The sequence below is a fragment of the Dromaius novaehollandiae genome, chromosome 1, assembly GCF_036370855.1.
Source record: "Dromaius novaehollandiae isolate bDroNov1 chromosome 1, bDroNov1.hap1, whole genome shotgun sequence".
Classification (NCBI taxonomy): domain Eukaryota; kingdom Metazoa; phylum Chordata; class Aves; order Casuariiformes; family Dromaiidae; genus Dromaius; species Dromaius novaehollandiae.
Genome location: NC_088098.1, coordinates 21,446,731 through 21,465,078, shown reverse-complemented (window position 1 = coordinate 21,465,078; position 18,348 = coordinate 21,446,731). Strand labels below are relative to the sequence as shown.

The following is an 18,348-nucleotide window of genomic DNA, read 5'->3' as shown; positions in this document are numbered from 1 at the left end:
GCTGCTGGTTGTGATCCTGGAAGTGAGCCATTTTAACCTATTTTGTGTGTGCCATTAAAATCCACCTAATCAAATCTGTGTGGTACAAAGCATTAAATAATGATAACATGTGGCATTAGGTTCACCGCCTTGGAGAAATCCAAGTATATTATATTCATACAGTTGCCTTTGTCAAATTAGCATGTAATAATCTGGAAAAGGACGAAATATTCATTTTAAAAGCACTTTTCAATAAATTATTCTCACTAGTAATAATTGTGTACATCTTTACATTTTAATCGTGTTGATAGAGACCCAAACCAAAGATTTCCTTTTTTTTTCCAGGTTTGAAGTCAATATAATCAACATATTCCTGCATCTCAGTTTTAATCTTTTTACCCTTTTTAAGATGGAGATTACAGAGGTAGTCCTTGAGTTTTTCGATATTTTGCCTTTTTTTTAAGATTTGTTAGATATTTGTAGTTGACAGAGCTCCTATGCCAACTTCTTCAAGATAGCTGGACATGACTGATTTGGAGATTTTTAATTTTAACAGCTATGGTATCATACCTTCCTTAGCTACAGATCTTAAACTTTTATTCCATTTCCTGTATCATGTGGGATAGATCTTGATTCTGAAATCAAACAGAAATGTCTGTGGAATGCTTCTGCCTTTTTCGTCATGATTTCATCACTGTAGCCCTATCATATGCTAAGCCTAAGGTTCTTTTTGGTCCTATAAAGTTTAAAAGAAAATAAGAACATACTATGTTACCGGGTTTAGCCTTACTGGACATTAATAATTATTGTTTCTTTAGCCTCCTTTATCAATGATCTATAGTTTCTAAATGACTCTATTAAATAGCTTAAAACCCTTCTTTTTTCACAGAATTACAGAATGGTTGCGGTTGGAAGGGGCCTCTGGAGATCATCTAGTCCAACCCCCCTGCTCAAACAGTCACCTAAAGCATGTTGCCCAGGACCCTATCCAGATGGCTTTTGAATATCTCTGAGGATCTCCACAACCTCTCTGGGCAACCTGTTTCAGAGCTCTCAGTACACAGTAAAGAAGTTTTTTCTCATGTTCAGACAGAACTTCCTGTATTTCAGTCTGTGCCCATTGCCTCCTGTCTTGTCACTGGGCACCACTGAAAAGAGTCTGGCCACATCCTCTTTACACCCTCCCTTTAGATATTTATATGCTTTGATAAGATCCCCCCTATCTTTTCTTCTCCAGGCTGAAGAGTCCTAGCTCTCTCAGCCATTCCTCATATGAGAGATGCTCCAGTCCCTTAATCATCTTAGTAGCCCTCCGCTGGACTCATTCCACTAGCTCTGTGTCTCTCTTGTAGTGGGGAGCCCTGAACTGGACACAGCACTCCAGGTGTAGCCTCACCAGGGCTGAGGAGAGAGGAAGGATCACCTCCCTTGACCTGCTGGTGATATTGTTCCTGATGCAGCCCAGGATAACTTTGGCCTTCTTTGCTATGAGGGCACATTGCTGGCTTACGGTCAGTTTGTCCACCAGGACTCCCAGGTCCTTCTCTGCAGAGCTGTTTTTCAGAAGGTCAGCCCCCAGCCTGCACTGGTTCCTCCCAGCCCCCATTCTTTTATTATTATTATTTTTTTAATTAGCATTTTTATCTGTCCCAACTAAATTTTCTCTGCATGTAGGATCATGGCTTCTGAGGCACCTAATAGGAAAACCTTGTAAAGTTTCTAGACACGTATACATATACATACATACATACGTACATATATATAGTTTCCCCTAAACTCAAATATATGTACTGAAACTGATGGCAGAGATCCTTCTGGATCACCTATGCTTAATTCTCAAGAATATACCCATAATTATAAGATTCAGCTTAAGAAAAATGCATGTATATACTGTGTACATGTACATTCTATAATTTCCAGAAGCTTAGTGATATCAAACTTAATTTCAGTTGGATGACTTACAGATACCCTTCTTTTGTTTATTACATAAATGCAGAAATGCTGTATATTTTTTAGTTTCTAACATCTTTCTTAGAGATAGTACTCTAAAATAATGATAAATGAATATTATTAATTGAAAATAAAAAATAATGCAGTAATAGAGAAGTGAAATGTACAAAAAGAAAAGGATATTTTAAGCAGAATTCTGAGATTTGTTAATATTTGCTACAAATATGGAATAGAAAAGAGCTTTGATTTATTGACTTCCAAGGGACTGTTCATGACATATGTGGAAATTCTCCTTGGTATTTCCTGGATGTTGCTAAATTGTTGATTGCCAGAAGCTCAGAAACTCACATGTCATGATTTCTGTGTATTTGTCCTGAATCTTATGGTCTTTCCTTATGCATCCACTACTGACCATTGCAGGAAACAGGATTCTGGTACAGACGCATCTCTACGAGCCAATATGGTTGTTCCTATGTCAATTGTGCAATCTCTGCCAACTTTCAATTGATCATTTCAACTATACCTTTTGACGCAGGCTTCTATCATGTCAGTGGCCATGAGTTTAAGTCTTTGCTCTAAATGGTGGGCAAATTCTGGTTCTGGCCAGTGAAGATCAAAAACAAACATCTGCAGAGCATCCAGTTTCCAAAAAAGATCTTCTGATGTAGCTGAGCCATTGCTGTAAGACACAAAACAAAACAAAATCCCCAAGAAACAGAAGATAAATGTATAGATGTCTATCCCAGCCCCCACAGAATTATTCAGGGGAATAAGATTTCCTTATCACCCCACCTTCCTCCTTCACTTCACTGTATCTCATAGCACAGTTGCTCTTATTTCAAGAATGTGAAAATGGTCACGGAAAATTTACATTGGGATGAAAGAAGTAAAGTTTTCTGACCTGTTAGCTGAGAAGCATGACAGGTTAGGGAGGTATGTGGGATGAAAAGGAGCATCGAAAATGAAGTAGCTCAGATTACAAATTCAGAAAAATAATGGCTGAAGGAATATTAATTAGTAAGGACCTTTTCCAAAACAGTGAACATTTTGCGTATATATTTGCTTGCCATCATAACTCAAGTAGATAAACCTACCAAAGAAATGAGGGTGCTAGTAGTAATATTGTGAAAGAGACATCCAGACAAATACTCTCTTGATAAATGCTCATTAATTCTAACTGAGGGAATAACAACATATCCCAGTGGAAAACAAGAACAGATATTATTTCAAAGAAATTTGTACACAAGCAAAATGAGGGATTCATATTGCTCTATATCATCTCATGCTATCCACACAATTTTAAAGTTGTTCTTCCACTCTGAACCAAGTGATAAATTTTAAGATGCTTGTTTGTGATAAGGCCCAATAACTAGGGGCTAATCTTAGAAATAACTACAGTTATGCTTCCACTGTAAACGTGGATTAAGTATATTCTTATGACATGTTGTATTTCCAAGCCTGGGTTATCGTGCGGCATCACACTCTTCTGCACAGCCCTCCAGCATGTTAGAGCTCTGTAGAAACAGAAGCAATAAAAACCCAACTTGGCAGTCTCAATTCAGATTCAAATAACTTACATATGTCACAACTGCCATTTTCTTTCTTCTACCTCATGACAAAAGAATATAATTATCAAAGTGGTAAGTCACTACAGCTCTCACGGAAGGAATCAGTGAGCACTGAGTGAGCTCCAGACACAGCAATGTCAGCTTAAAAAAAAGCCAAATAACCAAAACCCAGAAAGGACCTAAAATGTCTGACTGACTAACCCACATCCTCAAACATAGTAGCACTAAGACCAGTTTGCACCAGGTTAGCCATGCCAGTGATAAAGTGAAGCAAAGGCTGAGGCACACCACATATTCGGGGCTCTGCAGCGGTGACACGGAGGCAGCAGGAGCACTGTTTTGGTCTTACAGCACCCCACCATTTTCCAGGCGCACACAGCTGCCTCCTTTCCCTGCTACCTCAGCGCTGCTACTACCTCCGAGGCACTGCTGTCTTCTGCAACTCTGTCTCAGTGTCACAAAGGCCGCAACGCCAGGCACAGGTGAGCCAGAAAGCGCTGGGTGATGGGTGAGAAGCTGAGAGCAATAGGTTTCTCTGCTGGAGAGAAACATTGAGTCCCTCTGCCCAATGGTGATTTCCACTTTGGTTTTAAATGGCGCTCGTTTTAATGTCTTCACTACACATAGGAGAATATTCCGCAATTTAAGAGACCTTTTTCATGTCATGCATATTTTCCCCACCTATTTTAAACCGTAATTCTTAACTTTGCACAGTACCGTACTCCTGAAATAAAGCAGGAGAAACCAGAAAAAGGCCCATGAGACTGATAGTATTACAACTTGCATAGGGACATTACCTGTTAAGGTTACAGTTGAACAGAAAACACTTCTATATGCTGCTTAGTTTAATTAAAAATATGAATAACGAACCACTAAAGCTCCCCAACAAGTTTACAGTTCTATTAGATTGTTTCTTAAGCTATATGATAACCAGATATTGGGGATTTCTTTGTATCTGCTATGTACACTGGCAGTAAGTGAAGTTGCAGGTGCTACATTACACACAATATTTGATTCTAAAATGACTAAGACAATTTATGTGAGGGATAGGGTAAAAGATGAAGACAAAATATATAGTGACAGCAATGGGGACAGTATATAGAATCTATATATATATATTACAGTTGATAAGAACACATTTTCTAGAAGGCAAAACATGCTTTCTTAAGAAATAGAATTACCATTTTTTACTATCAGATTGTACAATTTAACCATTTTTTCTTCTTTAATACTTTTTTCTTTTAGCCTAATGGAATTCCAAATGAAATTCTTTAAGACTCAGGAAAACTCATGTGCTCTCAATAACATCAATGTATTCTTATGCACGTTCACTCCCTGGTAGCCACTTAATTTGGTTTCATTCTACTACCAAATAATGGTTCACAATTATAATAAATGTAATAATAGACACAGGTTCACGAAACACTATTCATTCTCTGAGAAACACTAATTCATTCATTCTCTTCTCATATGATTTCGAGGTCTCGTTCTTCAATTTTTTATTCAGCATTGTCCAATGACATTTGAATTTGACTAATATATTATACTAGTAAGATGAGGAAGGAAAATCACCTGCTACAACAGAAAGAAGCTGTTCCTAGATCACACATCTAGGCCCAAACGTCTAATTTGTTTGTTAACTGCTGCAGAGAATTGAGATTTCAATCAGCTTGCTACTGTTATTTGTACTGGGTACTTGCTTTATTTGGACTCTTGGAATTTTCTAGCCCTTATCTAGCAAAAGCATTAGAAATAATACTAATCTTCAGCACACACATCAATACCTTGAAGCAGTTCTCCAGTCAGTAGATTTGCTTTCCCTGCTAGGACTTGGTTATGTCACTTCAGTGTTTAATACTGTATAAAATGTAACATGAAGAAGAGCAAAATTCAGATTTTACACTTTATTGATCTTGCTCTGAAGACACTTGTGATGAAAGACTGTTTCCACTGCATGGGCATACAGCCTCTCTGGTAGGAGGAGCACACCACCAAAGCATCCGAATCTATGTGCATTATTGCAGAATCGTTTTTTGTTGACAGGACAAATTTGTTGCTGGTGAAAAGTTTTTATTTGAATGAATATGGTTCAGCTATTCAGTCTAATGGATGGAATAATACTACTCTACCAGGAAATCAAACTGCTATATTGCTACAGTCAATGTAATTGTTTATATATTTAAAATTAAGCATGAACTTCAGTGTTTTGCTGGTCAACACTTAAGCTTTCAGTATCATTTTTTTTGGCAAAAGCTATTGTCTAGTTGTCTACCCTTTTTTATTTTCTAGTTGTCTACCCTTTTTTTTTAATCAGATCATGGCAATAGGAGAAGGTCACCAATGACTGAAAAAGGCAAATATTATGCCCATTCTCAAATTTTTACTGTGATTTAACAGCATAGTCATTCATGCTTTGCCTGGGAAATTGTAACATGTGATCTCCAGAGGTCCATTTCAGCTTAAATTATTCTATGACTTTTTGCCTTTGAAATACCAAACTCAGTAAAAAAGGTCTCCAAGACATTATGTTTCTCCAAGACCCTGAAGAATAAAAAAAACCTAGGAGCTGCACTCAGTCTCTTAAGCACCTACAGACAGCTGAGAGACACAGCTTTCTGCTAGGTTTGCCAGCTACCCAAGCAGCAGCAATTAGTCAAGCAGACAATTAATAAAGCACACTGGCTGCGAGGTCAGCACACACTTGACTCCAGAGTAGATGTAGAATATGTCATTTCTTGCCTAGTTGCCACACTCCATAGAGAAGCTTGGGATATGGAAATATAGGAAAAAAAATAAATATCTAAGGACATTCTGAATCAATCACAAGATCCAAAATCATCAGTCTGTCCATTCCTGTAGAATTTACTAAGAGCAATGATGGTGATTTTAAAAATTAATTTATTAAATTACTGCTGTTGTATTTTTTAAGATTAGTACTGAATTATTATCCATTAGTGTTTTGTGAGGAGTGTTTTCAAAACATAGGGCATCAGCTCCATTTCCCCAGCTTGTGAGCTCTACCTCTATCTCCTTTATGCATATGTATATTCATGGCTCAGAAGGACAAATGAGACTTTTTTCAACAGAAAAGGACTCTCAATTATTACAGTCAACAGCACTTGCCACAACTCTTCATTCTCCACCAGCAAATGGGGGAAATGATGGAACGGAACTATGGCAAGAACTTGCGTATGATCCCTTAAAAATGTTAGGAAAAGTATTACCTCACACTTCCTCCTGTTTAGTTCAAGACTAGGCAACTTGAGGCTCAAGTAACCCAAACAAGTTCCCTGATTCTTCTTTCTTTCTGCATGAAAGTATTTTTGGAAGAAATAAATTTGGCCCATAATAATAATTTATCCTCCAGAAAGCTAAACAGGAACTAGCTATACCTGCCTTGAAGTCAAAACACCTTTTTCCACAAGAAACAGACAACCTCAGCATTTTCACAATTTTATCAGTCCTATGGTTATACCTTTAACTACCCATCCTTAACACAAACCACAGTCTCCTTCCACTTTATTGCCGGCAAGCACCATGGCAAGAACATATGTGGCACTACAGATGCAACCCCTGAAAACAGTGCTGAAATGTGGCCTACTGATATATTCAGCATGCACAAGCACACAGAGAGGTCTGGCAAGAGAGCTCAGACATATTCAGACCACATTCCTTCATATCACAAACAGAACACAGCGACCGCTCCAACCAGCCCCCCTGTAGCTCTGTACAGGTGAAAGAATATAGCTGACATGTTTACTTTGGTTGCTGCCATTTCTGGGTGGAAGAAAGATTGAACTGTGCCTGTGGGAGCACGCGTCTTATGATGCGTTTTCCTAGCCTTGAGTTTGGCTAAACTTCATGTACTAGAATGGCAGACAACCTCGGGTCTGCATTTACAATATTTTTGGTTAGTGAACTTATCTCATGTCTGTACTGAAAATAATAATATATAAATGAAAGCATAAATAATTACAATCCACCACAAATCCAATTTAATCCAGGTCCAAAAAAGGCAGAGGAATAAAATTTAAAATATGAAATGGAACACAAGCGCAGTTTAAAGTAATACATTTGAAGTAATGAATAATTAAGAAAAACCGCCTTCTGGCTAATTAAGAGCTTTTACACAATGTTTAAGCTTTTTTATCCTGTCACTATGTCATATTTAGCCAAAGGTAGCTACAATTCACAGTGCTCTGCATGTCTAGCCACGATGTCCTCTGAGTTGTCCTCTCCCGAGACCAATCAAGAAAAACAGACTACTACATATAGCGCTTTCCTCTTTTAATATCTCCCTTTCCAATGCCCAATAATAAAAGGTTAAGCAAAATCAACTGAAAATGAGGTAATGATCTTCCTAAGTGCTGTTATAAAGAGTATATATTTACTGATCCAAAACATGTGATCAAGGAAAAAAATATAAATAGCAACAGTGAATTAAAAAGCATACACAATGTTCTTCAGTAATGTTCAAAAGAATTGGAGTGACTTTTAAGTGATAGAGAAGAAAATCTATTTTAAAATTTATCAATAAAGCACATAAAGAAAAACTTAACTGTGCTGAACTGCTTTCAGCTCTTTCAGCAAAAACTACTAGGTGGGCACTTCACAGCTCTGCTGAACAGGAATGGGCTTAAAAGTGAACTTAAGAGTTACTCTGAAAAGAGACTCATACAGAGAGTCCATGCTGAAGCTTATATGTTAGTGAAGTTTAGAGAATATGAAAACTCTTCCCGTTACATTGAAAATAGACATAGGTAGGACTCAGCACTCTTAGTAAACATGTGAATGTAACTCAGTTGACTCATAGGCTGTTTTTTCTCATTCTTTTTGCCTGTAAACTCTTCAGTGTGTAATTCAAATTGGAAATGTTTAACTGGCCAAAATCTTCACTTTTAAAGAGGAAGAGAGAAATCGAACACAACTCAGTGATGTACTTAGTCATCTTGTCAAAGCTTCAGCTGTGTGCCCTAGACCCATGGAGCACCATGAACTGGGAGAGGAAGACTTGATGGAGTCAGTGCAGAGCAGGAGGCACCTGCAACAACTGACAAAGAAGAGCCCAAGCTCCAAAATTTAGGTGCTTACTCTCTCCCTCCGTTGACTCTATCCACAGTCTATCAGTCTATTTAAGGTACATCACACTGACAGGGAAAACCAGCAGGAAATGGTGGGTTTTGCTAAACAGGCACTGGAGCTCAGGTTTTTGGTTACTCTCCTTTGGAATATCTAACTGGAAAGAAGTAGTTCTGTTTTTCCTGAAAAGGATGGCATGGGGCCAGGGGGAATAAGACCCTCCTCCTTTCATGTAGTATAGGGAGCGAGGGCAAACTACTTCCTCTCCTGGAAGCTAACACTGTAACCAGCAGCAAAGAGGAAAATCATTAGCTTGGGAAGGAGAATAATTAGCTTCCAGCACCTTCATTCCAACTGGTTTTACTTTTTTTGATCCAAATGAAATATATAACCATTCCTAGAAGATATTTTGACTTTCAGTAGAATTTAGGTCAACTGATTCTTAAAATACTACCTGAATTCCATAGTATTTGACAGATAATATTATATTACCTATAATTTTGATAGTAAATTTACACATATTTCATAAAATACAACTTCAAAGCTCCACATTTGGGGGGGGAAATGTGAAAAGGAGCCTACAATGCAGCTAGTACTCTGGCAGACCTCTTTTCCCAGAATGCTGTGTGGCATGGCTGGGGGCAGATGCCTCCTAAATGGAATGGTCTTACAGAGGCCACACTGAAGACACCATGCCCACCATGCAAGGTGCTCGTCCCCACTTCTTTGAGAAGCAGCAGAACTATAGCTACTGCTGGCAAGCATTTACCGGGGGCAGCTCATGTGGACCTCAGTGTTCACCAAATGCTTTGAAAATCTGATTAGTTTTAAGAGGTAATCCATATCTTGTCATACACACAATGTACCTTGATGCCAGAAGATGTGCAAGGGGGACGAGCTGATGACTGAATTTCACTATAGTCACATATTTTTTGACAATACAGTCTAAGAACACCTGCAACACCAATGCTTCATCTACCACTAACATCCTCTAACCAGAGGATGTTATTAATATTATTAATATTATTACTATTAATTATTATTATTAAATGTACACATACTTTTAATACCCACAAGGTATTTTTACTGTATAGGACTGCTAGAATTCAGATTGTTAGAAGACCACATCTAAGATTATAATTCTCAACTCTGAAACCTATCCTGAAAAAGAGTGACATTTGAAAGTATGTGAAAAACTAGACAGAAAGTAATCTGAGTAGCAAAAGACCAATTAGTTTGTATTCAAAGCTGAAATGACTTGCATATGCACATCAGGAGAAACTTAGCATTATTATAGCAAGAGCAAAAGGTACAAAGCCAAGGTTTAGGAGGAATTTTGACAACTTCTTAGGGGAATTAGCAGAAAAACTACCATAATACTCAATGGTCAAGTGCCAGAAGTCTGGCTGAACACAAACTGTCAGCTCTCACAGTAATGGATCAGGGTTCACTTGTTAGGATCAGGGTTCACTGGTTAGGAATATTTAAGTCAATCATAAAACTAGAGAAGAAATCTTTTGGCTTGAAATAACATTATCAAGATTTCTATCTTTAATGTATGAATGTTTTCTGAAGTAATTTACATTCATCTTCCTCTAATACAATTTTAGCTAAAACGTGATTCTTCTTGAGTCTTCCTCTAATCTGTCATATAACTATGCGATTATTCACACAGAACATGGTATGTCTGCTCCACTTTCTTTTAGAAAAGGACACTGAATAGTTGGGGATAAAATAAAAAGAAATTCATTATTGTTTCAAACAGACTAAGAAATGGATGAACTTCTATTCTGGGTACTCATTAACTGTTACTATTTCCCTGTAACATGGAGATTTAATCGAATGGCAATACTTGCAATCAACTGTTGAAATGATTTTCAGAACCAATTTGTATGTACAATGAGTTAATGAAACCCATGCAAAAACATGACGGGCTGGCTTTACAAAATTGTGGCCTAAAATCAGTTATTTTGGAGGTTCCCCACTGCTTATTAATTCAGAAGGGCAATTAAGTTGTTTAGGTTGTTAAACATCATTCATACTATAACAGACTTTTGCCAAGTTGATTTTGTAAGCTCTGAGGTTTAAGACTGCTACATTTTAATGCACTAAAAAGCACAACTGGCTAATAGTCCATGCTTGGCTCACTCCCAAGAAACAATAATTTCCAACTAAGAGATCATAAACACCATGCAATCCAAATACAGCTGCACAGAACACTAGCAAGGCCATGCAGAGCTGACATACAGTCAGAAGGTTATTGAAGAATACACACGTGGAGTCATATAAAGAAGTCATCCAGGTTGGTGTAGTAAAGCTAGGTATTTGTGGAAGATTAAGAGGCAAACTTGGAACTTTTGGAAGAGCTACATTAGGAAGACTGTTGGTGATGCTCCTGTGAAGAAATAGACAATGTAGGAATATAATAAAAAATAGAATATTTACAGGAGAACAGGGGAGAACACTTGATTAGACAGAAAGCTATAGGCAGGTGCTTTGTTCGGATCTTGTAGAAAGCACTTACTTGACAGGTTGCCATGACTCTTGTTCAAGACCTCTGTGAATGGACTGGGCAATCGATGACTCCATGAGATCAATGTAGCGAATGACCAAAGGGACAAAAATTTCTTGCAAATGCTTGTGAAACTTCCCATTGCACAAGAACACTTTAAAAACAAACAAAATATAAATAAAAACGTCAGAGATCTCCCTAATTTATTTTGCTACAGGCAAAAGTATGTCTTAAAATTTTTCTAGGATTTTTAAAATGTGCAAAAACATTTTAAGAACCATTATAGTATGATCCAGCCTGTGTAAGAAATACACATCATAAACAACAGATGTTCAGTACATGTTCAATGTCACTTCTATAAAAATTATGCACACACTTAACTGCTTTGCAGGACCAGAACAGTTTTACATGTCATCTTAAAATTAAGAACGTACTTTGCTGAATCTGAACCTTAGCAGTTTTGTGCAATACTTAGACACCAAACCAGAAACAAATGAAAAAGAAAATATAAACACTATTTGAATGTCATTCAATTATTTTTAGTCTCCTTACGTTAAGAACAGAGGTACAATAAAACATTCCAGCTTTACAGCTATACAGTTGTGTGCAAAAATATAGAGATATACAGCCTTCCCTCCAGAGATTTTACAGGAAAAAGGCAGTATGCTGCACAGGAGTGATTGGGGAAGGAAGAAAGGTTCACCCAAATGCCGTGCGTCTTTGGAAGCTGGCAAAGTTCTGACTCTCTGCCTGTACCTACACAGAGCATTAAATCTACTCTTGAATACAAAGCATGTCTTAGTGTGCCTTTGTATGGCCATACATAAAGATCTCAAGAATCAAGGCCTGGTCCTGCGGAAATAGCAGGCCAGAGCTCTCCACCAGAAGAATCTTGGCTTTTCCCATTGGGACACAAACTGCATCCAGATTCCTAACTTGAACAAAAGTACCTCCCAGGCGTTCTGTATTCATATGAAACTCAGCTCCAGAAGCCATACTTGCCTCTCCCCTGCCCTCTCATCTGCCTTGCAAAATTATAAAGCACTTGAACTAATAGACTTTTCCCTGGGCAACCTGCTCTAGGTGACCCTGCTTGAACAGGAGGGCTGCGCTTCATGATCTCCAAAGGTACCTTCAACTGTTCTGTCATTCTGTGAACTCCCCGCTTCCCTTCGTGAATTTTGCTAATTCTCTTCAGTGTGCTTATTGGAGAATTGAAGAATTTTACTGTTATTGTAGCTCTATAACTATTTAAAGGATGTCCTGACAACTAGTTACCTAAAGTGCTGAGCCATACTCAGATATTTTCATGCCTTTGGCAGTCCTCCTTTCATCCCATCCTTATTCTGATGCTTTAATTTTTCTTGTGCATTCCTTCTCCCATATCTACCCCTCAATGTGCTTCAGGCTTGGTTGCACTCACCCTTTTTGTCTCAAGCACTCGAGATGGAAAGACAGTGGCAGCAGTTGCTGTCCCTGAGGAAAAGGCATTTGTAGTCTTGTCTGTATGACTCATGGATTCCCTGCCCTGTCCCCCTCCCCTTCCTGCATCCAGACTTGTTCTTTGATGTGGATGGGTACCATGGCATTTTAAGGACGCTTCCTCCTCTCCATAAGAAAAGGCTGGACCATGGGGCTCAAAACCTTGTAATCCATCTCATAAAGTTATACATCCCTCTGGCTCCACCACCAGTACAACTACAAATGTAACATACAGAAATAATCTCTGTAACTTCCAGAAAAATCCATTGTCTTCCATCCTTGAAGGATGCCCTCCACAGACTGAACCTGGGAGAGACGGAGACCGAGGGGAAAGTGTGTCATCAAGTGTTTCAGTTTGCTATTGCTATGTGCAGTTCCAGGAAAGGCCTTTGTTGCTGAATGTCTGGACACTAATTTTGTTTTCTGAATACAATGATCTGAGGCTGAGAAATATTTTCTTCAAAACATCAATCTCCTTGCAGAGTGATAGGAAATTATGTATGAATCATTTAGTTACCTAAGAAGACAAGACTGATGTGATCAGCTCTCTTTGTGTTTGCCCACCTGCCTCTCTTTTCCTTAGAAATTTGAAACTGCTAGCTAATTTCAGCCGTATTTGACAGAGGGACAGAGATCTCAGATATATGAAGTTTCATGAAAACAGGCAGCTAGGTAGCAGAGAGAGATTATTAGGGTTTCCACTGAGAAATGGCAGCGGCATAGGCTCATCTCTTATTAAACACTTGAGACTCACCCTGGAGAGCACCCTGGAGAGCACCAATGAGTCCATTACAAACATGCTCCATTATTTATGCTGCTCATCGAACTACTTTACTTGTTAACTAGCTAGTTCTGGCATAATTATTTGTATATCAGATATTTGTATACCAGGCATTCAAACAGTGTTATTTTTTTCTTACATTTATCTATCTTAAAATTACAGCATCTATGACCAATAATAATGATTTAGATATTAACACAAAGGTGTAGAAGCTTGCCCACATGCCGTGTTTCATAGTAAACAGATAATCATTGCCTCTGAGAAACAAAAGGTGGCTGGTATCAAGCTACATATTCGACTGATTTTTCAAGGCAACGTTCAACTTAAAAACAACAGGAATACAGCAGTATCAATTAAGTCAATATTGCTGCTTTATGGGGAATCAGTGCAGGACTGGCTTTAATCAAGCAATCACGGTTACTTGAAGGGATGAGCTAGCAGTTTACTATTTTCTGAAGCATACTGCAGAAACGGTCTGCTACAAGCCCTACTCAGGGAATTACAGTAATAAAGCCTCACGGGCAGAAGGGCAGTTCTTGTTATTTAGAAGTCAGATGAAATTTAAAGAAGTCACAGCCAATAAAAGCTGTGCAACTTAAAAACGACATCATTTTCCTGGCACTCAGTCTTTGCAGGGAAATGAAACTCTCAGAAATGATGCCAAGACTCTTAATCTGACTATGCCTCCAAATAGATGCCTTCTGTAAGTGGGCACACACATGACTCTGATGAACAACTCAATGAGCAGTCTGTTTTCCCAGGGTTGAGGACATGGCAGTTCTGATATACCCATCTGGAGATCTTAGTCAAGGATTACTCCAGGGCAGGGAATGAACTTGGAGCTGAGGGGTAAGTGATATAGCTGAGTATCATCAGCAAACTCATGGCACTCTGCCCTGTGATTAGAATTGATCTTGCCAAAAGGTACCACCTGTACATCAAAGCAGATGGGAAACAAGAGATCCTTGAGGAAATGCCACACTTCAAGTCCTTCAACTACCACTTGTCTTCAAAGCTATGTAGCTTAATTCTGCATTGTCTTGTCAATATAGACATCCCACATCCTCTTCATATGAGACACTCATATTCACACAAAAAACAACAAAATGAAAGCATAAGCCAGGGCAAAAAAAAAAAAAAACAGCAAAAAGAAAAAAAGAAGTACTGTGAATATTATATTAATGTGTATACAATAAGTCGAAGATGAACATTACTCAACTTATACATATCAGGTTGCTGAGATATATTAAAACATGATACTAAAAGACCAGAGATGAAAAGTACAGTGTAACAATGCAGCATGGGAATGAAGCTTTTCTAAGGGCAAGAAAAGGAGCTACTGTGCTTATGTATATCAGAAGCTCTGGGGCTTGTTTTGCTCTTACTTATACCAGCATAGCTTAGGAGTTATTCTGGAGTCAATGTGTTAAACTGTCCTCAAGAGCTTCTGCAGAATCAAAGGAAAGGAAGAAATGACACAGGTTAACATGAGTGTCTCTTTCACTGACCAAATTTGCACTTTGGCAGACAGTCTATAATAATCCTGCTCTCCGTAGGATTCTCTGAAAGGCCACACTTGGATTTCCTGGCATATTTATTTTAGTCTGTTTTATTGTGAAGTATAGTAGAATAGTACGTTAAAAAATTAAAATCAGAATTAAAGACAGTAAAGTTCAAGAAGGAAATTTCCTTGGGATTTTCATATTCTATTTGTAGCAGTTGAAAATCATCCAATAACCTGAAAAAAGAATGTTGGTATTTCCATTCCTCCATTTCTTGTTTAGAGTATATTCTGTATCCAGAAAGCATTTATTAATCTATCACTTTTCTGGTAAAATTTTCTGGCAAAAATTGCAGGTGTCTGAGCTTACATACACATCACTTTGTATTTTTACATACAAGAGATTTTTTTAAAAGTGAATTTTAGAGATGCATTATGTAGAAGCAAGCTGAAAATGTATTAAAGGAATAAAAATTTCTCTCTCTCCCAGCACTTTTATAATGAAACTGCCAAGAACTTTACATTTATAAGACAGAATGACACACGCAGCTTACTGCAGAATTTTCATGTGCCTAAAACTCCCATTCAGTCAAAACTGATGTTACATACCCTGGTAAGCAATTATGTAGTTTGAATTAGTTCTCAGTATTAGTAACCAAAATGTACATCTCCAAACTGAAGGCAGGTTATGATTCCAAGGCAGTTCCTAGTAGGACTGAGCAAAATTCAGAAGTACCTCACTTAAGAAAAGATCCCACTAAAATTAATGGGAGGTGTAAGGTACTGCTGAGAGGTAATGGTGTGGGTATAGATTTTGCTCTGGTTATTTTAAATCCAAATAGTTTTCTACCTCTACCCTGTAGCTTAAGATGAGGGCTATGAAGGTATACACAAATCCTGGTACAAAGTGGTACACAAGCTGTAACAGAGCAGGAAGCTGATGCTGTCTCTGGTGGTATTTGTCACTCCGCTGCTAGCAACCGCCATACTAGAGAAAAAAAAAGTATCCGAGAATTCCTATTTTAAATACTAGCCATGATAATGGCAACGGCTTTCAAGAGGCTAACTCTCAACACGTTGGTTCTTCTACATCGACTTCATCAGACTGCCCACAGGTGTACTACGGGCACGTTAGAGAGGTACACAGACATTTCAAGGAGTGATACTTGATGGAAAGTGAAGGTCATGAGTCAACTTTACAATACTTCTAATTTCCACTAATTCAGGCCAATGCTTGTTACAAAGTATGGATGCAATAATGCTGAGCAACAAACAGGGCAGTACCCAAAGTCAGCAAGTGATGCTGCTAAAATTTATGCTAAAACAGAAATCAAATTTGGAAAGGAAAAGAGTAGAATGGCCAAATATATAAATATATAAACACTGCTCATGGAATTAGGCAAATGTGCCACTAAAAGATATCTCTGACTCCATCTTAAACCAAAAGGAATCAATTCATGGCTTTCTTGAGGCACTAAACAAAAAACTGTGTTATCTGAAAAATTAAACAACTACAGAAAATAAACTACCCTCTCTGCAGACCCCTTCATAATATAACTTATAGGCTCAGTGAACAAAAAGCAACACTGTCTTTACAGAAAATGAGATACAACCCCAAACAATCAGGTCATTCTTCCCTCTAAAAATACCCAATCCCAGAAAAAAATAATTTTGCTGTCATAGTGAGACTGGGTACTCTTACCTCTGTACAACCTACAAAGCTTTATAAAGCCAGACATAATCACATGCAAACAATAGAAATTTTGGAGATCATTAAAATATATGTTATAAAAGCAGCTACAGTATTCTTTTCAAACCTTTACTGTTTGAAAAATCACAACCAATTTATCTACAACTTATTATCTATTTCCACAAAAAATGTCAAATGTTTTATCACATTTTGATATCTATTAGCTCTCATCAGAAGAGCTGAAATATTTTATAGGATGGGAGGAACATGCTGCTCCCTGAATTTTTTTAAATAGTGCTTCAACTCAGACTTAAAATAATGGAAGAATCACTGATGTACTCAGAACAAACCTCTTAAATTTCATGAAATAAGGTCATAAAAATGGCAAACTTTAAAGTGACTCAAAATAGAGTCCTTTGGAAGGAAAAGTGAAGTTTCAGTCAGGATTTGAAATGCAATGGACAGGAGGCTTTATATGGCAAGAGCTGCAGAAAAGGCGCTCTTGGTAACAATTAAGATGGCAGGTCAGACTCTTGGCCTTAATTTTGGGCAGCACATACTGGTCAGGAGGAGACTCGATGAGAGAGATGCAAAATTCCTGGGTGATCTGATCACCAGCACGACTGCAATATCGCTGCTTTCTCACTGCTCTCAGATGAGCCTGAACAGACCTGACCTGGTATGGATTATGTCTTGTGGTTTGAACTTGAGAACTGCCTTTTACAGATTTTCTCTTTAGCTGTATCTATTACTTCACCAGATAAAGCTTTTCTGGAAATTGCTGAAGATGGATCTACGTATGCCCATAACAAGAGTTAGACCAAAAATGTATGTGCTGTCTATTCTTTCCAAGCCAGACCAAAAAAAAGTCTTTTACATCATGAAAAGTTATATACTGTACCAGATAATTTTTTCCTCATTGTTAAATTATTATTAGCTTTGATGTATTTTGTTTGAACCTTACACAATGCTTTGTAGTCTATGTAAAATAAAACATTTGATGTTATTTCAGTAAAAAACCCTGCATTCTCATTATCTTTCTCATACTATATTTTATTGACATATTTATAAAAATAATCTTACATGAAAGTTTGCTTTAATGCTCTAAATGTTAGATTGTTTCTTTATTGTTAGGAGTTCACTCCTGTCAGGTTTACATGAAAACTGACTCCTGCATCTAAGATTTAGAGCTCATTTAAAGCTCTTGAGATAGAATAACACGCAGGTGTCACTCCTCCAAATTTCACTAAAGATTAACCTAATATGCAATATGGTGACCTAACAGTTCTTCATTTGAAAGAAATCTGAAAAGTAATCTCTGATATAGCTGGAGAGTGAGAATAACCCAGTGGGATTTCCACCTCTTCATTTCCTAATGAGTTTTTTGATAATGAGAGGTGACTTTGCCAGTCACTGTGGGCTCTATTATGGCTAATTTACTCCACTTCACTCTCCTTGTTAATTATTAACACTAGCCTTTTTATCCTCATGAGACCACATTCCAATTTTTCCCTTTTAGATTTTTTCTAAATCTATCTTTATGAAGGTGATAGTTTTCAGGAAAAGGTTTTCACTTAGAGTAAAGCCAGAATTATTTATTTCACTTAGGAAGACTGTAAAATTCATTGCATAAGCATGGGGAGCTTTTTCTAATGGCTTTAATGTACTTGCCATGTGAAAAGGCTGTTAATTAAAGAATAAGCACTGTGGTATGTTTCACTTGGGAATCAGTTCTTGGTAGAATGGTCACTTGCCACTTGCTAACATATCCACCGATTAAAAGGTGACTAATTTCCAGGGTTGCTT

At 37.7% G+C, this 18,348-nt stretch overlaps 1 protein-coding gene across 10 annotated transcripts in view; it reads right to left on the bottom strand.

Annotated features, from left to right (window-relative positions):
- The window catches only part of CADPS2 (calcium dependent secretion activator 2), a 326,801-nt gene that overhangs the window by 45,206 nt on the left and 263,247 nt on the right, over window positions 1-18,348 (bottom strand). For 6 of the 10 annotated variants that reach the window (XM_064506973.1, XM_064506953.1, XM_064506939.1 and 3 more), the window contains 3 exons: window positions 11,101-11,242; window positions 10,852-10,971; window positions 2,453-2,608 (listed from right to left, as the gene is read on the bottom strand). In XM_064506973.1, coding sequence (XP_064363043.1) covers window positions 2,453-2,608; window positions 10,852-10,971; window positions 11,101-11,242 — 418 coding nt within the window. The remainder of the gene's footprint in view (window positions 1-2,452; window positions 2,609-10,851; window positions 10,972-11,100; window positions 11,243-18,348) is intronic. The other 4 variants (XM_064506963.1, XM_026113096.2, XM_026113094.2 and 1 more) reach the window with 1 other exon arrangement.